The sequence below is a fragment of the Myxocyprinus asiaticus genome, chromosome 43 (assembly GCF_019703515.2).
Source record: "Myxocyprinus asiaticus isolate MX2 ecotype Aquarium Trade chromosome 43, UBuf_Myxa_2, whole genome shotgun sequence".
In the NCBI taxonomy this organism is placed as follows: domain Eukaryota; kingdom Metazoa; phylum Chordata; class Actinopteri; order Cypriniformes; family Catostomidae; genus Myxocyprinus; species Myxocyprinus asiaticus.
In genome coordinates, this window is record NC_059386.1 from 27,086,162 (window position 1) to 27,110,518 (window position 24,357).

The 24,357-nt window shown below is 41.3% G+C and overlaps 1 protein-coding gene across 1 annotated transcript; it reads left to right on the plus strand.

Annotated features, from left to right (window-relative positions):
• The first annotated feature begins 4,828 nt into the window (after positions 1–4,828).
• LOC127433602 (uncharacterized) lies at positions 4,829–20,339 on the plus strand. The gene is made up of 7 exons (XM_051685634.1): positions 4,829–5,181; positions 8,396–8,680; positions 10,229–10,507; positions 17,282–17,608; positions 17,750–17,839; positions 18,647–18,709; positions 19,307–20,339. Exons 1-7 carry the CDS (start codon positions 5,112–5,114, stop codon positions 19,372–19,374), a joined length of 1,182 nt encoding a protein of 393 aa, XP_051541594.1. The 5' UTR covers positions 4,829–5,111; the 3' UTR covers positions 19,375–20,339.
• The last annotated feature ends 4,018 nt before the right edge of the window (positions 20,340–24,357 follow it).

The following is a 24,357-nucleotide window of genomic DNA, read 5'->3' on the forward strand; positions in this document are numbered from 1 at the left end:
GTTTACGTTTTCAAAATCGAACACACACCCCTGGAGAAACAGACACATAAATAAGTTTGAACATTTACCTACATACTTTGACCTAGTAAATCTGTGGTCAGCCATAGTGGGCTATATCTTTTTTTCCTGTGCAATAACAGAAAAATATTAAATAGCGTTTTTTTAGCCAAGACTTTGAAGAAATATTCTGGATTCAATACAAGTTAAGCACAATCGACAGCATTTGTGGCAAAATGTTGATTACCACAGAAAATTATATATATACACTGGTGGCCAAAAGTTTGGAATAATGTACAGAAATTGGTACTTTCATTCACCAAAGTGGCATTCAACTGATCACAATGTATGGTCAGGACATTAATAACATGAAAAATTACTATTACAATTTGAAAAAAATGTTCAGAACTTCTTAAACTACTTAAAAGAGTTCACATGCAGTAATGACAGCTTTGCAGATCCTTGGCATTCTAGCTGTCAGTTTGTCCAGGTACTCAGGTGACATTTCACCCCACGCTTCCTGTAGCACTTGCCATAGATGTGGCTGTCTTGTCGGGCACTTCTCACGCACCTGCTGATCCCACAAAAGCTCAATGGGGTTAAGATCCATACTCTTTTCCAATTATCTGTTGTCCAATGTCTGTGTTTCTTTGCCCACTCTAACCTTTTCTTTTTGTTTTTCTGTTTCAAAAGTGGATTTTTCTTTGCAATTCTTCCCATAAGGCCTGCACCCCTGAGTCTTCTCTTTACTGTTATACATGAAACTGGTGTTGAGCGAGTAGAATTCAATGAAGCTGTCAGCTGAGGACATGCGAGGCGTCTATTTCTAGTAAATGGGGCCAAGCTGTAAACGTTAAAATTCTCACTGTTTCAGAAGTATAGCCACAAGATTTTAACATGATTTAGTGAGATAAAATCGCATACTAACCTTTTCTGTATAAAGTTATATGCAATTTTACACCTTTGTTGCCATGCTGTAATGCTGTTAACCCTGTAATCCTGCAAAAAAGGACCATTTAAACAACGTTAAAGCTCAAATAATACATGAGTTTTAACATTGGAATTAATGTAATTACTTTTATAAACTTATAAGCTTCACATTTCTGCTTTTAAACCCTCCAAAAATTTGTCCCATTCACTTCCATTGTAGGTGCCTTACTGTAACCTTGATTTTCTATTTTTATTTTTTGTAAAGAAAAGGAGAGACAAGTTGAAATAAATGTTTTGTGGTAAGCAACATTAAGCCACAGATGTGTTTGATTGAGTTTAACTTATATTGAACATGGAATATTCCTTGAAGGTGCGTGTCTATGAAATTGACTTTCAAAAATAAACCTACAGTACCCTGAGAAATTCACTGGAGCAAAAAGTGTGACAACTAGCCCCTGTCTCCCCTATACTGTTTAGTCGTCCTGTATTTGCATGTATCTCCATATGTCTTGCATCTAATTGCCTGTCATCCTGCTATTAGCCATTGATGCATAGACTCAACATGGGGCTAATCTGCAAGACAGATCTTAACTTGCTGTTTTAGTCCTCTCATAGAGGATTATAGTCATGGAGAAGATAAAAGGATGATTGAGGGGTGAAAAGGGAGGAATAAAACAAAGGGATTGGAGAAAGAAATAGAGGAAAGTAGATTTTAACCTAAACTTTGACCTTCCAATATCTGTAGGCCAAAACAATGGCACCTTTTACATTTTTACTGAATTACATTAGCTAAAAAGTAATTAAATAGCCGCTCCTCTTGTGACAACATGCCCCATATAGTGGTCAACATGTGTTCAACAAACAGTATCTTTTTTTCCTGGACAAAAACGGTAGAAATGTTCAACTGCATTTCTGTAGGCAAGACTGAAATGTATGTGTCTACAGAAAGTGACTTTCAAAAATAAACCTGCCCATATCCACTGGAATACAGAGTGTGCTGCAAATTCCAGTTTTCCCTATATAGAGAAAGAGAAATAGTGAGAGAAGGGGAACATGGTGGTACACGATCAATAATAAAATTGCTGGCATCAGAACAGTAATCCTAGTCCAGTAACATGCTCCTCTAATCCAGGATTAGAGTCTGATTGAGGGCAGAGAAGAGTGGTGCCATCTAAGGGAAACATGCACGTGCATCACAGTTAGAGGAAGCTGCTCTTTTACACTGACTGAAGATCATCATGCCTTATTCAGATCATCAGTCATTATGATAAAGAATTAAGGATATAAAAAGCTGTTCTACAATGGCTGTGAAAAGGCAATTTCCAACATCAAACCTCATCTTCGTTATATCAACACAATAAACTTCCCCCTGTGGCCAAATGCTGTATGACAAATGTGCTTCCATTTTGTTTTGATTGTTAGTATCCGTCTGATGCCCCTAGTGGACATGTGTGGTAGGGGAGACTGGGCAATTGTACAAATGTTTCCCTCCAAAACACACAAACTACTAAAAATCTACCTGCTATCTTTTATTATAAGAAACATACGTGCCATCAGTAATAGCACCATAAATATATTTACATTAAGAAAGATTTGATCATAATTTTGAATTTAATCAATCTAGTTTTACTATCGCCCCATAATATTTGTCATATATTGATCAGCTCAGCTGATATGTCTAGAACAATCTTCTGCCACATACTTTAATAAGATAATGCTCATTAAATATTTTAAACATTCTTTAAGATCTTTAATAAAATATTTAAACATACACAGAAAACGTACAACATCTACCCTCACCTCAGAAGTGTCACGATAGTGATTTTACCTCTGTAGTAAATTTCTAATTTGGTTAAACTCCCTGTGCTACACTTCCTGGCCTCCTCCATAAACTACTTTGCACATTGTGCACATTCTCTAGGCTACATCCAATGCTCAATGTCAACTGAATATGTATTGAAGTTTATACAGTAGTTTCCTGATGGAACCATATTTCATTAATAAACCTAACTTTAATGTCAAAGAAAATACCTACAACACATCTATATATTTTTTACAACCATGTGGTGTTAGTACTGCAATGAACATGAGCCTAGGATGTATTTCAAGTCCTGTAGAGTCCAAGCTGTTTAGATGGAAGGAAAATCTTTATGGCTTCAGACTGAACTCACAGTGAAAACAGTAGGTCGACTTAAAATCAGTCTATGCTTGGTAAAATTCAAAACACTGCCCCCTGTGGCCAAAGCGGTAAGTGTTGTTTGGCAAATGGGCACATGTGATCTCCATTTTCCAAGTAGGTATAGCTGCAGTCCGGAGATCTCCAAATCAGGGCGTAATCTCCAAAAGAGGGCGGGGAAACTCCACAAGGGGGCGCGGTTACTCCAAAGGGGGCTGCTCCAACTCCGAAGTTGGTGTCACTACCACTCACAGTTAGGGTTAGAAAAAGGGTTAGATTAGGGGCTCTCTATCTTTGCTGCCGGTTTGGAGCTTCCATCCCTTTTTGGAGCTCTGCCTGCAGCTATTTCCTTCTCCCATTTTCAGAGAAGGATATAGCTGCAGGCAGAGATCCAAAAAGGGGCAGGAGTTCCAAACCACCAGTAAAGATGGAAGGGAGCCCCTAAACTAAGTCTTTCTCTAATCCGGAGTAAAAATGTAGAGGGAAAAATGCAATCTCCAAATTGCTGAATATGCGTACATGATTACTTCCTGATTTCAACAGCATAAAGAGGAGGGTAGGGACCACTTGAAGAATTAATAGTAGAAATTAGTTTCATTTATGATCCCATTATTCTAAGATTTTATTGGTTATTTAAAATATGGTATTGAAATTAAATGGCAAACAGCTGTACCACCTTTCTTAAAATATGTAGGGAACTAGATATTTCCTTTTCTAAAGACCCTTGTATACAGTGTGAGAAAAATCACATTGAACAATTTTTTTCATCCATCTGTGCTGTTTGCCACTGCATGTTTCTAGATAATGTGCTAAACGGACATCCACATTTTTTGTCTAAACATTTAGCTTTGTTTTATTGCAAGAATTCATTTAATTTTTTCTTTCTGAAATTTTCCTTTGACTCCCAAGTACGGCCTCTGAGCCCCCTGGGGGTCCCCAGACCCCTGTTTGAAAACCCTTGGCCTAGATGGCCACTAAGACCTGATTTGCTCCAATAAAGACCATGGCTATAACAGAGCAAGAGGAATGTACCTACTAGAGACTATAAGCCATGGTCTGCCCCTGGTGGCAGAATTTACCACCACTGCCATGTCATCTGGCACGTTGTTGACAGCAATAGTACAGCTATTGCCCCAGGGCTGTAGACCTGCTCAGGCTAGTGACATCTCAAGCACATCTCAAGTCATCAGTCAATGACATCATCTGTAAATGCAAGTTTGCTCAACTTCTTTGTATTATGTTTGTATTATCTGTCAAATGGAGCAGAAAGTGGAATGCATAGCTAAAATAAATAAATAAAAATTGCTAAACTTTTATAAGGCCAAACCCATCTAAGCTTCCTTCAGGAAGGCAACAAATGTTTCATGCTGCGATCTCATAAGAAACAGAGTTACTGCAAACAACTTTTATGAACACAACACACAAAGTTAACAAACACCTTAAGTTTGGCAAAAATGGACAAGAAAGTTTGCAATTTGCACCACTCCTAATTTTAAGACAACACTCAACAAAGATTAAGGTGGCAAGAATACAGACAGTTCTTTAAAAAGGTTGGCCTGAAGGGATATGGGAAGGTTATCTTGAAGTTACGTGGAGGAGTGGGGGTTAGTGGGGGGGCCTGACAATTAGTGACTCAACTCATGATCTATGAAAGAGGCGTGGAAACCTGTGTACCAACTCTCTCTCTCTTTCTCTCTTACTCATTTGTACACTCACACAGTACAGTCTATATAGTGAGTAGTCACCTTAGGAACAAACCCTTTTACTTTTTTTAGTCTCTTCTTTTTATATTCACAAAGACTCTCATTCAGGTGGACCAAAAAGCTACTTTCTTTCAAACTGCTGAAACAGTAAAGAGGAACAGGATTTGATTACGTCCCTAAGAAAGTCTCTTTGAAGAGTCACATCTTCACAATTTTCTTTCTGTGTCTACACTTCTCTTTGAGTTCCACGCCTCTCTTGGTCTGTCTTAGTTTTCCTCAGCTTTTACACATTGTTTTGAGGGAGGATGTCAAAGACCCACTATGGCGTTCATGCTGTTTTATGGATTCTTTCACTAGTGGAGTGTAAAATACCTGGTAAGTTGGACATTTACTCACTTTAATTTTTTTGACAGACACTTTTCTTAAAGTAAAGTAACTTTTTTTCTCTTTTCATTCATTTTTATTTTCAAAGGTTGATCTGGTTAGATGGTATATTTGTAATATAAAATATCACCAAAATGGTTTAATTTGTTACCACTTTCTTTTCTGAAATTATGCAATTTAAAGTTTTGTTCAAGAATCACTTCACAAGTGGCTGATTTATCTTTACTTTGTTCACACTCAGACAGCTTTGCTTTCTGTACTTACTAGTTTCAAAGGGCCATTTAAAGCAAGATTATTAATAAACACGATTATCATTATATAAAAAATGGTCATGCAAAAATCAACATCATGTCACACCAACCAGATAAAAAAAAAAAAAAAAAAAATGCCAGGAAAGATGAATAATTGTTTGGAATATACATTATTATGTAATGCACATAAAGAGGATGCTGCTCTCATGGAATAAGGAATGGCTGTTGGCAAGATCAGACAAAGACATCTGTTTTTAGTTATGGTCAGGAAGTTCCACAGGCATTCTTCATAGTACTAAAGTTATACGCACCAAATGTTATTAAGAGGATAGTTCACCCAAGAAATTAAAATTCTCTCATCATTTACTCACCCTCATGCTATCCCTGATGTGTATGACTTTCTTTCTTCTGTTGAACACAAATTAAGATTTTTAGACAAATACCTCAGCTCTGTATGTCCATACAATGCAAGTGAATGATGACCAGAACTCCAAAAGCTCTAAAAAGTACATAAAGTCAGCATAAAAGTAATCCATAAGACTCCAGTGGTTTAATCAATATCTTCTGAAGCGATCTAGTTGGTTTTTGGGTGAGAACAGACCAAAATGTAACAAATTTTTCACTATAAATCTTGACATTTGCAGTCTCTTTGGCAATCAGGATTTCAAGCTCGATTACACTTCCAATAGCACCATCTAGCACTCTGTGCATGCGTCAAGCGCTAGGAAGTGTAATCGAGCTTAAAATCATAATCATGCAAAGAGACTGCAATGCCAGAGTGTACAATGAAAAAGGAGTTATATTTTGATCTGTTCTCACCCAAAACCAACTGGATCACTTTAGAAGACATTGATTAAACCATTGGAGTCTTATGAATTACTTTTATTCTGACTTTATGTATGGACCTACAGAGCTGAAATATTTTTCTAAAAATCTTCATTTGTGTTCTGCAGAAGTAAGAAAGTCATACACATCTGGGATGGCATAAGGGTGAGTAAATGATGAGAGAATTTTCATTTTTGGGTGAATCCCTTTAAACTTACTTAAGCATTACCTATCATGGTTGCTTTTCTGTCTGAGTTCATAGTTTCAGAAGCTGACTTTATCAGATTCAAAGTTACAATTTCTACATTGAAGATATACATCTGGTATGTGTACATCTATCATCAAACCTGACTTCTTTCAAACAGTCATTAAAAAAGAATCTAGCACTTACAATTGAAGTTAATGGGGCTAATCGTAAATGTTAAAATACTCAATGTTTCTTAAGTATAGCCACAAGATGAAAACAATGTGCATATTAACATGATTTTAGTTTGATAAAATCACTTACTAATTTTTCTGTGTAAAGTTATATCCAAATTTACAACTTTGTTGCCATGACGATGTAATGTCAACAAACCCTAAACCGAAAAATGACTGTAAAAATTACGATTTAAACAACTTTACAGCTCAAATAATACATTTGTTTTAACAGAAGAATTAATGTGTGCTTTTATAAAATTACAAGCTTCACATTTCTGCCTTTAAACCCGCCAAAAATGTACACCATTCACATCCATAGTAAGTGCCGATTTTTGCTTTTTTTAAAGAAAAGGATGAATGGTGTCAATATATATATATATATATATATATATATATATATATATATATATATATATATATATATATATATATATATATATATATATTATTTATTTATTTATTTATTTTTTTTTTGGTAATCAACTTAATGCCACAAATGCTGTGGATTGAGCTTAACTTGTATTCAACCCGGAATATTCCTTTAAACTAAATTTCACTTTGTTTGATATTTTATAAAAATCCTGTGACTTTCATACATTTCTAAGTGTGGCCTAAGTGTCTAAATACATTCTGGCAGCCATTAAAACTGTTAAAGACTTAGTTTGGCACAATCTAAGTCTCGCAGTGCATGCAGAGCTGTGCCAATGTCCAAGAAAAAAAAAAGAAAGGTCAGCGCCATCATGCATTTTGCCACCACTTTATTTATTTTGTATTTATAGACAGACAGTCTTCTTGGAGAGGGTCTTGTGAGACAGATAATTTGAGTATGTTGAACACTAAACAATCATAGTCATAAGTGGTCATTACTGATAAATGGCCTCTTAGCGTGATGATGGTTTGTATGCTATGGGTGTACACACAAAGGTAATGACCCATAATAAATGTGCTGGCAGCAAATAGGGCCAGCAGAACTCACTATTTCTGAGTAGAGAACATTTCTGCCATGCATCGGGTGACACACATAAAGGTGCACATATGTATGAACTGTACACATGCATACTCACTCAGGATGTGGTTTCATAGGTTTGAAAAAAAAAATAATAAAAAAAGAACTGGTGCAGCAATGCCTTGTCATCAGTGTCTTTGACAATGTTTGAGTAGCTTTAAAACAGCAGGTTTGCCTTTGGATCAGTTGCAGCCAGTATACTCTCAATATACAGTGTACTGTATGAATGTCATGAACAAATATGTCAAGTGGCATTATTTTTATGTTTTAAAAGATAAAACAATAGATATACTGTTCAAAACTAAAACAAAGAAGTATTTGGAGACTTTCTAGTTGTCAACCTTAGTGGACCTCAATGTCAAACCTTAAAGCCCAGAGTTAATGTGATGAACTATGTGAATGTGAGGACCAACAGACTTCACACCTTGTCATCCATGAAAAACCTTGATTTTTTTGCTGACCTTGAATTTGTTTGCTTGCTATTTTGTTATCTAAAGCAATGAGATTCATACATTTTAAGTGTGGTTTAAGTGTCCAAATACTTTTTTGGCCTTTGTAAGCTATACATATCTCATTTGAGTAGGACTACATAAGTTTCTAACAAGTTTATATTCAAGTAGCGCAGCTTTTAAAGGATTCCAACACCATTGTGGTGTTATTGGTATGTGTAGAAATCTCAAATCCCTTTTGTTAATTTTCTTAGAGGTTCGTGTTAACTGCATCTTCTCTGAGGACTGTATCCTGCCCTGCTCTTTCACGCCTAATCGTGCTGATGTGAATATTCAATGGTACCAGCAGGAGGCGCTAATACTTCGTTTACAGCAGGCGGGAGAGCAGCTCAGTAATGGCACCGTGTGGCTGTTTCACGACCACATCTCCGAGGGCAACGCATCGCTGCTTGTGAAACATGTAGACATCAGGAGTAAAGGACGATACAAATGTGTGGTCAACAATGCAACGCAGACATATGTTGTTGCCACAGTAGAAGGTGTGTTTCTCTGTAAGAATTATTGCATTTAATTATCATTTACTTATTTTAAATGTATTACCTGTTGTTGTAAAGGTGTTATAATCAATTTTCTTTAAATACCACGTATAAAATATACCTCTGAGCTCTGACAGATAGCACTGAAATAGGTGTCCTGGGATATAATGCCTGTCTCTGGGGTACCAGCAGCCTTTGTAGGCTCTTTAAACAGCAAAATAGCGTTGGGGAAGCGGCCCGCCCTTTTTTAGCCAATCAGAGAAAGCTCTCTGCCATTAGTGTTCGGGTGACAGCGGGTTGGCTGACAGGTGATTAAAGGGCGGGGCTTTGGAAAAAGGGCTTGTAGTTGAAGCTAGGCATGTGGGTGGTCTCAGTGGTGAGTGAAATTTAGCAATATGGATGAAATTGCCTAGTGTTGAGTAAATTGGATTTTCAATGTCCGATGCCGATCTCTAGAATGCTCATTGGCTGATGGCCGATATTATGCCGATATAGATATACCCTCCTTATTCTAAACGTTTAGTATAGGCTACAGGGGTTTCCTGGCCTATGGCAACTGAAATGTACTCACAACTTCTGGTTGTTTCTACACAACTCCTAAAACATATTGATTGGCCATCTGTGGGAAGATAATTTTTTTGCCAGTTTAGAAATAAAATCACAAATGTCAGCAGGTCAAAAGGGCCAAGTAGGTATAGAAGAGAGCTGGGTTACTGTCGAAAGGGTTGCGCCAACTCTAAAAGGAGGTGTCACCTAAGGAAAAGGGTTATTTTTGGGGCTCTCCTGTCTGTTCTTTTTGTGTTCTTACATTCTTGTGGACTTGTTTGATGTCATCACCCACTTCCAAAAAATTTAATAGTTAAGAGATTGTTGAATCTACATATTGCAGCACATCTCAAAACTCATAGTTGCGTTTTACGTCCTCAAGTCTTTCGAGTTCGCTCTTTCAAGGTAGTTAGCCTGCAAGAACACAAGAACGAAAACGCATTATTATCATTGAGAAACACCCATTCTTTGTTGGCGGATTGGAGCACCCATCCCTTTTTGGAGCTCTGCCTGTAGCAATGTCCTTCTCGAAATGGCAGTTTGTTTTCTTTCGTACAATTTTGAGTGAAAATTTGATGTCCTGCATTTTTTTTACTACTACAATGTCAATACTACGCAAATTGCATGTTTTATAATTACAATAGAGCTATCAATAACAATTTGTAAACTGCTCTAGGAAATAACTTTATATGTTTTTTATTAGTATTATTCACTGATGTAATGACTTTAAAATGTAAAATAAACAAATAATTAGGATATTTAAAAAATATTTTAGCTGGTGAACCTCTTAGTTCAAAGTTTTACTTGCAGTACACACAACAAGTGTGGGAACTGTAACTGGCTGATTTCAATAATCTGAAAAAGGCCAAATATCACGTGATTAACTAAATAACACTAAATAACAGGTTGATTGCCATATACCAGCTTTCATTGTTTCATTATCAGCACATTTTACCCTTAAGTAATTAGTTTTTATGTATCTATTTTTTTTTTTAATCTTTCCAGCTCCTATCAGGGTCATCTCCATTGACACAAACCCCTCTGGGCTGATTCAGTGCTCTACAAAAGATGTCTACCCACCACCGATGGTACAGTGGAGTACAGAACCCAGCTTAACTTCTGCTGCTCTGCAGCCCATCACCCGCATGGGTCCTAAAGGAAATGGCCTCTTTTATGTTGAGACCATCGTTAAACAGCAGAATAACAGCTTAGAATATATTTATGTGTGTAACATCACCTCCAAATATGGCACACAATCATGGACAGCTTCATTACAACTGAAAGGTAAAACAAATGACAATTTTTTGGGACTTTTTGGAAAATGTGGCAAAAATGTATATAAGATGCAATCTTATTGTAGATACAGTACCAGTCAAAAGTTTGGACACCAATTCATTCTTTGTTATGACTATTGTTTTTTTTTTTTTTTTTTACATTTTAGAATAATAGTAAATTCACCAAAACTATGAAATAACATAAATGAAAGGATAATAAGTATGCACTGACCAAAATGTTTGGTTTTGGTTGGACCTAAATTTACTGTATATATATTTATATTAATTATCCAATGTTTTAGTTTCTTCAAAGCAGCAGTTTTGTTAAGAAATTCATACATTGGCACAATTCATGTTTGTCTACTAAACTACCTTCAGGCATGTAAATATAAGCCTTTAGGCTCAAGTTTAAAAAAAATTAGAAACAAACATTCCCTATCTGTCACTCACTCGATGTTGTGTCGATGTAGTGACACTAGGGGTCACTCTTGGGAGCCCCAACTGGCGAGTGGAATTTGCATGCCACTCTCCCTGACATATGGGTATAAAAGGAGCTGATATGCAACCACTCATTCAGATTTTCTCTTTGGAGCCGAGCAGTTGTATTCAGTGCACTGAATTCAATATCCTCCAAAGACGCACCTCAAAACTGCTGGATTTACAGCGCATTTCAGCGGCTTCTCCCCCTCTGTACCCGTGGAGTGCAGAGAATGCCCCTGGGCACTTCGGCAGAGCGAAAATAAGAGAGTATATTCTAAAAGAGTATATTTTCATTCACAAAAAGAGCGGCACACACACGGAACGTCTTTTTAAAGATGCCTTTCCGTTTGTGTGTTATTCCTGGTTGCGGTCGTTATCGCTCCGCTTCTGATGGCCACAATCGCTGTCTTATGTGTCTGGGCAATGCCCACGCAGAGACATCTTTTGTGGATTAGTCATGTCCTCATTGCAAAAACATGACCATGGCAACGTTGCGGTCGCGGCTTGCTCCCCGCAGTGGTCCTTCTACCTATGGGTTTGAGGCTGCATCGGTTAGCACTGGGGGTGATTTGGGGACATCAATGGGACCACCTCCGCCGGGTATCCCCCCATGGACCTCCCATTCCCCAGCACACTCGCTTGCCCCGATCGGGCTCTCGCACGAGACCGCCGGCTTGTCTCAGCGCGAGTTCGACTTCTCGTTCAGAGCTCGGGAAGACGATGAGTTATCGAGCGCAGCATCGGAGAACAGGCTCATCCAGTCTGACGCAGAGGCTTCGGCTGGGCTTCCTCCTTCGGGAACGGTCACCCAGTCTCACGCCGACACGGAAATGACGGACATGCTTTCCCGGGTGGCTGCGATCATCGGGCTAGAGTGGAACCCTCCACTCTCCCCTGAACCCTCGCGGCTCGACGATTGGTTCCTGGGCTCGGGGCCATGCCCCGCCCCCGTTCCTTTCTTCCCAGAAGTGCATGAGGAGCTGACAAGATCATGGGAGGCATCTTTTATTGCCCGGTCCCGGTCTTTCAACTCCCCCGCTCTCACTACCCTCGATGGTGGAGCGGCCAGGGGGTATTCGGTGATCCCCCAGGTGGATAAGGTGCTCGCGGTGCACTTGTGTCCGCAGAGCACCGCCACCTGGCGCGGGTGCCCGAAGCTCCCGTCCAGGGCCTGTAGGTTTACATCTTCCCTGACGACTGTGGCCTGCGGTGCCGCTGGACAAGCCACCTCCGCCCTGCACGCCATGGCTCTCCTGCAAGGACACCAAGCCAAGGCGCTAAAAGAACTGCACGAGGGTAGTTCTGACCCGGGATTGATGCAGGAACTGCTCTCGGCGATCGACCTCGCTCTCCGGGCGATGAAGGTCACGGTGTGGTCTCTCGGGCAGGCGATGTCCTCAACTTGGCTCAACTTGGTTGAAATGGGAGAGGCGGACAAGGCACGGTTCCTTGACGCCCCATTTCCCAGGTTGGTCTGTTTGGCGACGCCGTCGAGGACTTTGCCCAGCAGTTCTCACTGGTGAAGAAGCATACGGAGGCCTTACAACATATCCTGCCCCGGTGCGGCTTAAAACCCCGCACCCTGTCTGCTCGTCGCCAAGGGCGTCCTCCTGCAGCAACAACACCAGCTCCGCAGCAGCCCAGCTCTGGCGTGGAGCCCTCCGCAGGAAGCAGACGCCACCCATCTCGCGGCCGGCCGCTAAGCACCCGAGGAAGGCTGGTCGACAGACCTCTCCATCCCCCGGTGGAGGGCCGGGAGGATAATCTTTTGTCGCCGCATGCCCAGGAGGCTGCGGCTCCCAAAAGCCTGACAAAAGAATGGTTCCCTCGTTCTCCTGGGTCACATATCCGGTGCGTACGGCCGTCGTCACGACCACCGTCCACCGTCACATTTTGGCAGGTATGGCGCCCCAGCGGCAGCCCCCCGCCCCTGTGCGCCCAGCTGTGGCACAAACACGGCCACACGGGATTGGTTCCAGTGGACTAAGGGGATGAGATTCCTCCTCCCCCCTCCTCGGCCAATCTTATGGTGGGTGGCAGGAGCCAGGTAAGTGCTTTGATGTCCCTGGACTCAGCACGGCCACGGGGCTCGAGTCCCCTCGACGTGGCACCTCGAGCTCCGCTCCGCCGCGAGGCCCCACTCGCCAGTACGTCCGACGTGATCATTCCCTTGGTCCCCCTCGCTTGGAGTTTGTGCACATGGCTCGCGCTTTCCAACCCATCACAATGGCTGACCCGGACCGTCCGACTCGGCTACGCGATTCAGTTCGCCAGGCGCCAGCCCAGGTTCAGCAGCATCCGCTTCACCTCGGTGAAGGGCGAGAACGGCCACTACCTTGCGTGCGGAAATCGCTACCCTTCTGCGCAAGGGCGCGATAGAGCCTGTCCCTCCAGCCGAGATGAAGAAAGGGTTCTACAGCCCTTACTTCATTGTACTGAAGAAAGGCGGTGGGTTGCGACCAATCCTGGACCTGCGAGTACTGAACCGGTCTTTGCACAGACTCCCATCCAAGATGCTGACGCAAAAATGCACTCTAATGAGCGTCCGGCATCAAGATTGGTTCGCGGTGGTAGACCTGAAGGACGCATACTGCCACGTCTTGGTCTTACCTCAACACAGAACCTTCCTGCAGTTTGCCTTCGAAGGCCAGACGTACCAGTACAAGGTCCTCCCCTTCGGCCTGTCCTTGTCCCCTCGCGTCTTCACGAAGGTCGCAGAGGCAGCCCTTGCCCCGCTAAGGGAAGTGGGCGTCTGCATCCTCAACTATCTTGACGACTGGCTAATTCTAGCTCACTCTCGAGAGTTGCCGTGCGCACACAGGGACCTCGTGCTCCGGCACCTCAGCCAACTGGGGCTTCAAGTCAACTGGGAAAAGAGCAAGCTCTCCCCGGTTCAGAGCATCTCTTTTCTCGATTTGGAGTTGGACTCAGTCTCGATGACAGCACGCCTCACGAACGAGAGTGCGCAGTCGGTGCTTAACTGTTTGAAGGCGTTTAGACGGAGAACAGTGGTTCCACTGAAACTTTTTCAGAGGCTCCTAGGGCATATGGTATCCTTAGCGGCGGCCACACCGCTCGGATTGATGCATATGAGACCGCTTCAGCACTGGCTTCAGACTGGAGTCCCGAGATGGACATGGTGCCACGGGACACATTGCGTGACCATCACGCCGATCTGTCGCCGCCTCTTCAGCCCTTGGACCGACCTTGCATTTCTACGGGCAGGGGTTCCCCTAGAGCAGGTCTCCAGGCACATTGTGGTTACAACAGACGCCTCCAAGACGGGCTGGGGCGCCGGATGCAACGGGCACACAGCCGCCGGCTCCTGGAATGGCCCGTGGCTGCGTTGGCACATCAACTGCCTTGAGTTGTTGGCAGTACTGCTCGCCCTGCGGAGGTTCCGCCCGTTGATCCAGGGCAAGCATGTGTTGGTCCGGACAGACAACACAGCCACAGTAGCGTTCATCAACCGTCAAGGCGGTCTACGCTCCCGTTGCATTTCACAACTCGCCCGCCGTCTCCTCCTCTGGAGTCAGCAGCGCCACAAGTTGCTACGAGCCACTCACATCCCAGGCGACCTCAACACCGCAGCAGACACGCTGTCACATCAGGTTACCCTCAGGGGGTCCAGTTGATTTGGAGTCGATTCGGTTGAGCGCAGGTAGACCTGTTTACTTCCCGGGAATCCTCCCACTGCCCGCTTTGGTACTCCCTGACCGAGGCACCCCTCGGTATAGATGCGCTTGCATACAGCTGGCCCCCTGGACTACGCAAATATGCATTTCCCCCAGTGAGCCTACTTGCACAGACCCTGTGCAAGGTCAGGAGGACGAGGAGCAGGTCATCCTAGTAGCAACCTACTGGCCCACCCAGACGTGGTTCTCGGATCTCACGCTCCTCACGACAGCCCCCCCCCGACGAATTCCCCTGAGGAAGGACCTTCTTTCTCAGGGACGGGGTTCCATCTGGCACCCGCGACCAGACCTCTGGAATCTCCGCATCTGGCCCCTGGACGGGACGCGGAAGACCTAAGTGCCCTACCACCCGCGGTGGTAGACACGATCACTCAGGCTAGGGCTCCCTCTACGAGGCGACTGTATGCCTTGAAGTGGTATCTGTTCGCTAAGTGGTGTTCTTCCCAACGCAAAGACCCCCAGAGATGCACAGTCTGTTCGGTGCTTTCCTTCCTGCAGGAGAGACTGGAGGAGCGGCTGTCCCCCTCCACCTTGATGGTGTATGTAGCCGCTATTTCGGCTCATCACGATGCAGTAGATAGTAAGTACTTGGGGAAGCTCCAGACCACGCCTTGTCCCCTCGTGGGACCTCTCTGTAGTCCTTCGGGGTCTACAGGGAACTCCCTTTGAGCCCTTGGAGTCAGCTGAGCTTAAGGCACTCTCTTTGAAGACTGCCCTCCTGACTGCGCTCACTTCCATCAAAAGGGTAGGGGACTTTCAGGTGTTCTCTGTCAGCAAATCGTGCCTGGAGTTCAGTCCGGGTTACTCTCACGTGGTCCTGAGACCCCGACCGGGCTATGTGCCCAAGGTTCCCACGACCCCTTTTAGGGATCCGGTGGTGAACCTGCAAGCACTGCCCCAGGAGGAGGCAGACCCAGCCTTGGCCTTGCTGTGTCCAGTGCGAGCTTTACGCATCTATTTGGATCACACGCAGAGCCTTAGAAGCTCCGAGCAGCTCTTTGTCTGCTTTGGTGGACAGCGGAAAGGAAGCGCTGTCTCCAAACAGAGGATCGCCCACTGGGTCATTAACGCCATCGTGATGGCATATCAGGCTCAGGACGTGCCACCTCCTGCGGGGTTACAAGCCCACTCTACCAGGAGTGTGGTGGCCTCCTGGGCCCTGGCCAGTGGCGCCTCTTTGGCAGATATCTGCAGAGCAGCGGGCTGGGCAACACCCAACACCTTTGCGTGGTTCTACAATCTCCAGGTTGAGCTGGTCTCGTCCCGTGTATTGGTAGGCACGAGCAGGTAAGTTCTGGGACAACTGGCCGGGTGTACCGCTTGCGCATAGCGACTTTCCCCTCCCTTGATGTGAAGACATGCGCTCTTGACTCCCAGTCGTGTTCACAGACTGTGATCCCTGGATGATTTTCCTCCTTAGCCCTCTGGCAGTTGAGTTTGCGGAGAAACTCGCTGACCGGCCCAGTACGAGCCCCTGTATTGAGGTAGGTGCTCCACATGTGCTGGTTCCCCGAAGGCGACCCCATGTGATATTTTCCGCAAAATTATTTCCCTGTCGGCAAACTGTGTCTTCCTTGGGCAGAGGCCCCTCTGCCCCTGGTCGCCATGCTCTGTAGAAACTCCTCCCCCTTTGGGTAGGACCTACCATGGGACCTCTCCACATGACATACTTCCGACAAGACTCGGTAAGACCATGTGACGTATTCCACTCAAAATACCCCCCCCCCCTTTTGGACGGGGTGTGGTCTCCGCGGTGTCTTCCCTTTAGGAGGGACAACCCCGACGCAGACACTTATGACTCCCAGTCAGTTAACAAATTCCACTCTTTTTGGGGAGAAAAGAGAGGGAAAGAGGGCTCGGCTGGGCTAGCCTGTCCCTATAGTTGGGCAGTCAACTTGTTCCTGATGGACCGTTCGACGCTCAGAGCATTGGGGGAGGTTACGTGACGGCCTGGTGTGCTGGCTACGAGGCACACAGCGGTCTGCCCATCACACACCACCAGTTCACGTAACACAGTTCAGATAGTTGTGGCGTTTTGCATAGGGACCCCTAGTGTCACTACATCGACACAACGTCAAGTGAGTGACAGATAGGGAACGTCCTGGTTACTATTGTATCCTCCATTCCCTGATGGAGGGAACGAGATGTTGTGTCCCTCTTGCCACAACACTGAACTACCCGCTGAAATGGCCGGGACCTTGTCTCGGCTCCTCAGCACAAAACCTGAATGAGTGGTTGCATACCAGCTCCTTTTATACCCGTATGTACAGGGGAGTGGCATGCAAATTCCACACGCCAGTTCTCATTGGCCTTTTTTCACAAAAGCAGAGGTGTTTGGGGCTCCCAAGAGTGACCCCTAGTGTCACTACATCAATACAACGTCTCGTTCCCTCCATCAGGGAACAGAGGTTACGAAAGTAACCAGGACGTTCAGTCACATATGTCCATACTTTTGAGGAAGTTTATATTTTTCTGATTGTAAATTAATGATTATACATACTGCTGAAACAATTTGACAAACTTAACAACACTCTACAATTGAAATGACCCTCTTTGGTATAGGGTGATAATAGTAAGGACTCTTTCTGTTTTTCCCATGTACATCACAGAAATGACTGACACTGAAGGGCAAGACCTGGTCATCCCATGCCCAGCTCCCAAGAATCTTAAGTTCTCCACTCTTGTTTGGACTTTAATGAAAGCAAACAAAACCACAGAAATCCTTAAGTATGATAGCTCGACCCATAAAACCACCAGCTTCACTGATCACACAGAACTTGAGGAGGAGAATGTAGTTAAGGGGGATGGATCTCTTACCCTGAAGAAGCCTGTTGGCTCCGATCATTCTGGAATCTACACATGTGCATTCTCAGGAATAAAAACAAGACATCTGATACAGACCCATGTCAATATTACATACTCCAGGCATAGGAAAGGTAGCCATTGTTCCATGAATGCCATCCATCTATTAATTCATCTGTTGGACCAAGCAAATAACTCACTTCCTGTTGAAACATGGCAGTTTACTTTTTAAATGCAACATATGTCTTAATTTAAAAATCTTGCCCTCTCTGTAGATTCCATTGCATATAATCTGTGGATGTTGGCTATCGTCATGGGCTTACTTGCTCTTCTTGCAGTGACTTTACTTATAAAAAGATGCAAAGGTAGTATTTAAGAGAAGATAAGTGATTAGTGTCCTCACTGTCCATCCATTAATCCATAATAATCCATCTGCTTGAATGTGATGTGTGTTATTTTTTTACTTAAAATACCTTCTCCTGTCCCAGTTTAATGTGCAGAGACAACTGTAATCAAACCATTTGTAGATTAATTTCCTGGAAAAGTATAAACACTGGCTCTGTGGTGCTATCAAAATATTGCTTTGTTTGTTTAAACATCTCGACCAGCCTGACACAGCAACGTTAGTTTAACCAGTAGTGTGAGTTTGGGATGGGTTTGGTTGGCCTTGGGGAGTGGTTGGGAAAACTCTGAAAACATTATTCATTATTTTTAGTCATTATTATAACAATTCCAGCTAGTGAAGCCTCCCTGACAGAACATGTACATCACCCAGACGTCTATTTGATGTGTGTTTACATCTGGAAGATGTATTTTTTAAGTTGTTTGCTCATCTGCAATACATCTAAGATATATGTCAATGAGCATGTCTCGGATGTCAGTAAGACATTCAGCAGATGTCTTTAAAACATTTATGATTTAGAATGTTTGTAAATCTGTTCTTTTTAAGATGTTTAGCAGATGTTAATTAAATTGTGAAACTTTCCAGATGAAAAGATCTAAAACAGACATCTGAGATATGTTCATGTGCTATCTGGGTAGTGGCACAAAAGTTAAACACTCTACCTTTAATAAGCTAGTGTTTATTGTTAAAAATACATATATAATTATTACAGTGTCAGAAATTAGCATGTTTAGCTTATGTAAATGGTCCCTGATGTTTATATTTGCAGCTAAATCAAAAAGGAGTCAAGAGAACGCTCAAGCGGACGAAGAGATGCAAAGGATAAACACAGGTATCGTCGTGTTTTTATTACAATGTACTCTTTCATAAGAGTTTCCATTTCATACCAAAACTTCTGATCAAGGGTAAAATTTTGAGTCTGTCTTGGGTCATTTAGTCAAAATGTACTGTAACTGAACCATGGTTCATTTAAGACCCTATGAAATGGCTTGAGAAAACACAGTTTGGCTTAGTTTGCGACACAGGCATGATTTGCTGCTTGTTAGTTGGTGCTAAATGGTATTGGGGGGATGAACATTCTCATTCTATCAAGCATTTGACTGGACAAAAATCTGTGCAGTGCAAGATGAGTCATCAGTATGTTTGCTCTGTTTTCCCAGAAGAGCCATATCTGCTGTATATCTGCTAAAAGTGAATTTTGTCAGCATTTATGAGTAAATAGCATAGATGGCCACAAAACTAGATTTTTGTTTTTTTATTTCATTAGGAAGTTTTTAACAATGTGAAATTGTATTTAATTGTTCATTGTCTTCACTTCCCCGTCTTCACTTTACCTCCTGTGCAACCAGGAATTTACTGTCATATAATGTAAACATCCATTTGCAATCTTGCAACTTCTAATGTTTTTTTATCTTTTGTTTTTTCATAGACAAACCAACGGAAGAGCCACAAGCAGAAAGTAAACTTATGACACAACCTTCAGGTAGTCGCAGTTAGCTATGGAGAGAAGAAAGAAGTATATTACAAAGAAGAGAGAAACCATTCTACCAGACAAGTTGGAAAACCATATAATGGGACTTTTAGATGACAACAAAATGTCATAGGGTTTTCAGAAGAAGAAAAAAAAATCATGTTTTTAATGTATTTTAATGATGCATTGATTAAATATTTTTCTGTAATTTGTTCTGGGACCACAAATTATTATTAAAAATATTTATTATTATTATTATTATAATTAATGTTGTAAATGTCCATAAATCCAACATTGGCTGGTTTATTGCAATATAATATGTAATTATTTTATTTTGATTATTTTGCTGATTTGAACTAAAGTAAGCACAACATGACACATGCATGCAGACAAACAAACACCAGTGTGCTGGTGAACTGAATTTGTTTTATTTTTTATTCTGTGCTTAATTGTTCCTGTAACATTGCCAAACCAGCTCTGGTCACTATATGTCCACTCATGCACCATCTGGTTAATCATTTACTGGTTTAATTGATATGTCCACAAGGGTCTTTCTCTCCCCCTTTCTCACGCGCGCACACACACACTCTCAGAACATATGCACATGTACAAGGGGAGGCCAGAGAGAGATTGTGTTGTCTCGGTTAACTGAACTGAAAACGTGGCATAATCTGACAGTCATGGAACTGCTGCCTCTATATGCTGCATTTGTGCTTTTTCTTAGGACTATGAATGTATCTGGTATACTTACTACTAAAGGTAAGGGCAGACACACACACAAGTACTTACTTTTGATACTTTCTGAGCAGAGAAAAGGAAAATCTCTGTCTTGTGGGAAAGTTTGTACATGCTTTGTTTAATGTTTAAATTGTTTCTTATTGAAAGACAAAATATTCTATGGTACAAGATGTTATTTCACAAGAAAATTGTTAGTGTTAATAGGTTATATTAAATAAACATATTGTTTAAAATTTGTGTAATGCATTATATACATCCGATTATTTATATTAAAATATAACATAAAATTGAAGAAATTATTTGTACATTAAATGAGATGGAAAGAAGTGTCAATTTTATAATTGCATAACACTGGAGATGTACACTGGCACACTGACACACATACAAGTTCAAACATACCTTTATTTTATTTGCAATAAGGTTTTATTGGTTATCATGAACTAACAATGAATACTGACTTTTTACAGCATTTATTAATCTTGTTTAATGTTAATTCATCAAAATACTATTGTTTGTACTAGTGTTTGTCCATGTCATTTCATTTTGCATTAACTAATGTAAACATATACAACTTTAAAATGTAAAAAAAAAAAAAAAAAAAAGTAGAAATTAACATTAACCAAGATTAATACATGCTGTAAAAGGACTGTTCATTGTAAGTTCATGTTAACTATTGCATTAACTAATGTTAACAAATTCAACCTTAATTGTTACAATTTATTTATTTGTTAATTTATTGAGGTGAAATGGAGTTATTTGGCAAAATAGTGTCTGTGGTTTACATCACTTAGCATTTAAGTTGTTCAACCATAGCTGTTGGCTCAGTGCATTGATCAAAGCAGTACTTGTAGGAAACTCCATTAGTCTCAGATTAATGACCCTGGTGAAAGAGAACAATCACATTCTGTGATTCATTTATCCTTTTAAGCAGCCTACAAGGAAATATCTTAACACCTACAATTGTTGGAAAACAGGCTCTTTGAGAAGAACAGGTTCATTATCTTTATGTGCAGGTTTGCAATTTTGACATTATATTATTTGGAATTGTTTTTTGTTTTTTTTCTATGTGGCCATGTAACAAAGCTACAGGGACAAATGCAGGCCTTTAGTTTTGCAAACAAAGAAATCTTATAAATTTCTTATAAAATTATAAATATGGCGTATAAAATGGCATGTGATACATTTAAACACAATCATTTATCTTTAAACTGTTGACTTTTATCAACTTTAGAAGTTGTGATTTTTAACATCATCTCACTCTAGATGCTCACGCAACGTGCCTGTTCTTCGAGGACTGCGTGTTACCCTGCAGTTTTAGGCCCACAGGCGCTGTGGTCATCCACTGGTACAAGGAGCAAATACCTGTCCACAGCTACTACTACAATAAAGACCAGTACGGGCTCCAGAATAAGCACTTCAGTGGACGGACAAATCTGTTTAATTCCCAGATTGCACTGGGAAATGCTTCTCTGGTGCTGAGGAAAGTTAAAGTCCAGGATCAAGGAAGATATAAGTGCTACACCAGCACCAGGAAGGGAAACCAGGAAACCTTCGTTAACCTAGGGGTCAAAGGTCAGTAGTGAGGACTTTGTGTTTTACACATAAATTGAGTTTGATTGGGTTATTGGGGTTATTTGACATAAAATGCAACTTATCACATTCTCATATAGGATGTTGATTAGGAATGACAGAAAATAGAATCAACTGAACTGTAATTCAAAGAAATTCAACACAGAGGAATTTTATTAGTCCAACAAAACAACAAAATGGCTGAGAATATATATTTTCTTTAGTTTTCTGTTGAAAGTTTCCATCTTGTTAGCTCGCTTCATGTTGTTTGGCTCTATTTTGAAGATTTGGGGGTAAATTAGAGCATTCTAATTCATTGGTAACACTTTACAGTACGGTTCAATTTGTTAAAATAAGCTATCAACATTAGTTAACATGAACTAACAATAAACTTTTACAGTATTTACTAATCTTGGTTAATGTTAGTTTCAACATATACTAATACATTTTTAAAATCATAAGTTGTATATGTTAACATTATTTAATGCACTATGAACTAACATGAACTAACAATGGACAATTGTATTTTTATTAACTAACATTAACTAAGATTAATAAATTCTGTAGAAATATATTGTTCATTGTTTGTTCATGACAATTAATGCTACAACTAATGTTAACAAACTGAACTTTAGAGTAAAGTGTTTCTGGTTAATTTATGAAATATAATGAAATATGTGTATTAAATGCAATTTTCTATATGTGACATTTGAAACATTGATTATGATCTAAAGTTACTGGAAATACCCCTTATGGTTTGTATGATACCATGTTTATGGGTAATTCATACTGAAAAATATAAAATTCAGAAACCAAATTGGAATTTAAATGGTGATAATAATAATAATGATAATAATAATGATAATTATTATTATTATAAATAATAATTATAAATATATTAATATTGATAATAATGATAATAATACATATAATAATATAATAATCATACTTATTATTATTAATTTTATTTATAATTATCATTATTCAACATTAAGCACTATAGTATTGTATATTTGGAAAAAAATATTTACAGTTTAATTTCAATGCGTGAGGATAAGATAGAAAGCTTTATCTACATATATTCAATAGAATAAACATGAGGTGTATAAATGTATTATGATGAATAAACGTTAAATGTAGAGAATTTCAGAAGTCACATGTTGCCATGCGAGGTTCGGAAGTGTGAACGGCGAGCTCTGTTCTAGGAAGACAATATGTCAAAGAATTCAAAATCCTCGGGCTCTGAAGACATTAAAAACACTTACATACTCAAGCTGACGCCCAACCGGAGGTCTCGAGCCAGGGAGTCGATTTGGCCGGAGAGGTGAAAGAAATTTGGTGAGAATTGCTGAACGTATCTGCAATTCTGACGAAGGTCGTTGGTGACTTGGAGATCTTGCTGCAATACGGCGATCGATCACGGACATGGAGACAAAATTCACTAAGATGGTTACAAGAGTGGGGGATGTTGAGAAATGGATCGATTATGCTAATCCGCTAGTGACCAAGGCGGATTTGGAGCGCATCTGGGAGAAGTTGGAGGATTTCAAGAATCGTAACTGGCAGAATAACGTCCAAATTGTTGGAATACCTAAGGGAGCAGAGGGTCGTGATCTGCTGAGGGAGACAGGCCCAGATCAGTTCTGGCCAAATTTCTGAGATCATCCGATAAAGATCTTGTGTTACGTGAGGCGAGGAGTAAAGGAAGGCTTCTTGGAAGAACCACAGCATTTTCTTGTTCCCAGACTTTGCAAATTCGACAAGAGAGAAACGTGATCGATTCAAGTAATGCAAGAAACTCTTATATCAATGGAAGGTTGCTTTTGCACTGATGTTCCCGGCCAAATTGAGAATAGATACTAAGGATGACTGTATTTACATGTTCCCAGCAAGCCAAGTCCTTCATAAAGTCAATGGACTGAGAAAGTAATTTTGTGGTACTCACGTTGCAGCCAAGTGTGCCTGACTCACTGAACATTCACTTGACCGTCCGAGGAAACTGAGTGCCTTTTTGTTTCTTTTTGTGCTGGTTCCGCCTAGCGGCTGGAGTTTGTTTTGTGTAGCAACACTCCTTCGGGACAGTTTTGTGGATGAATCTGCACGTTCTTTGTGCTTATGCCTCGTATTGGTTGGAGTTTGTTTTGTGGAGTATTTCTTGCAGGACATTGGAGTGATTGGGTCATTTGTTGCACTCATGTAGCAATTGAATGGGCCGGCTCACTGAACATTTGTTTGACTGTCCGAGGAAACTGAACAGCCTTTTTTTGTGTGTGTGTGTGTGTGTGTGTGTGCTGGTTCCACTAGAGGCTGGAGTTTGTTTTGTGGAGGAACACACCTTCGGGACAGTTATGTGGATGAATCTATACGTTCTTTGTGTTTATCCCACCTATTGGCTGGAGTTTGTTATATAGATTATCTTCTGTTGTGTAATTCTGTCTTACAAAATTTGTATAGAAACACCGGGCTTGAGCAATCCGACGGCAAAGTTGTCGTGGGGTCTCTCATAGGTGTACGTGGACTGTTTGAGTTTAGAGGGATGGACGCCGGTTGGCGCTGTCGTGTGTGGGGTTAATGTGCACGCTTTTCTGAAAAATTTGGGAAGATACTGTATGGGGTGGACATGTCTTCTTTAGTGCTGGCTCAAGTAAGAGCAGGAGAGTCATTATACTGATAAGTAAGCATCTATAATTCAAATGTCTCAA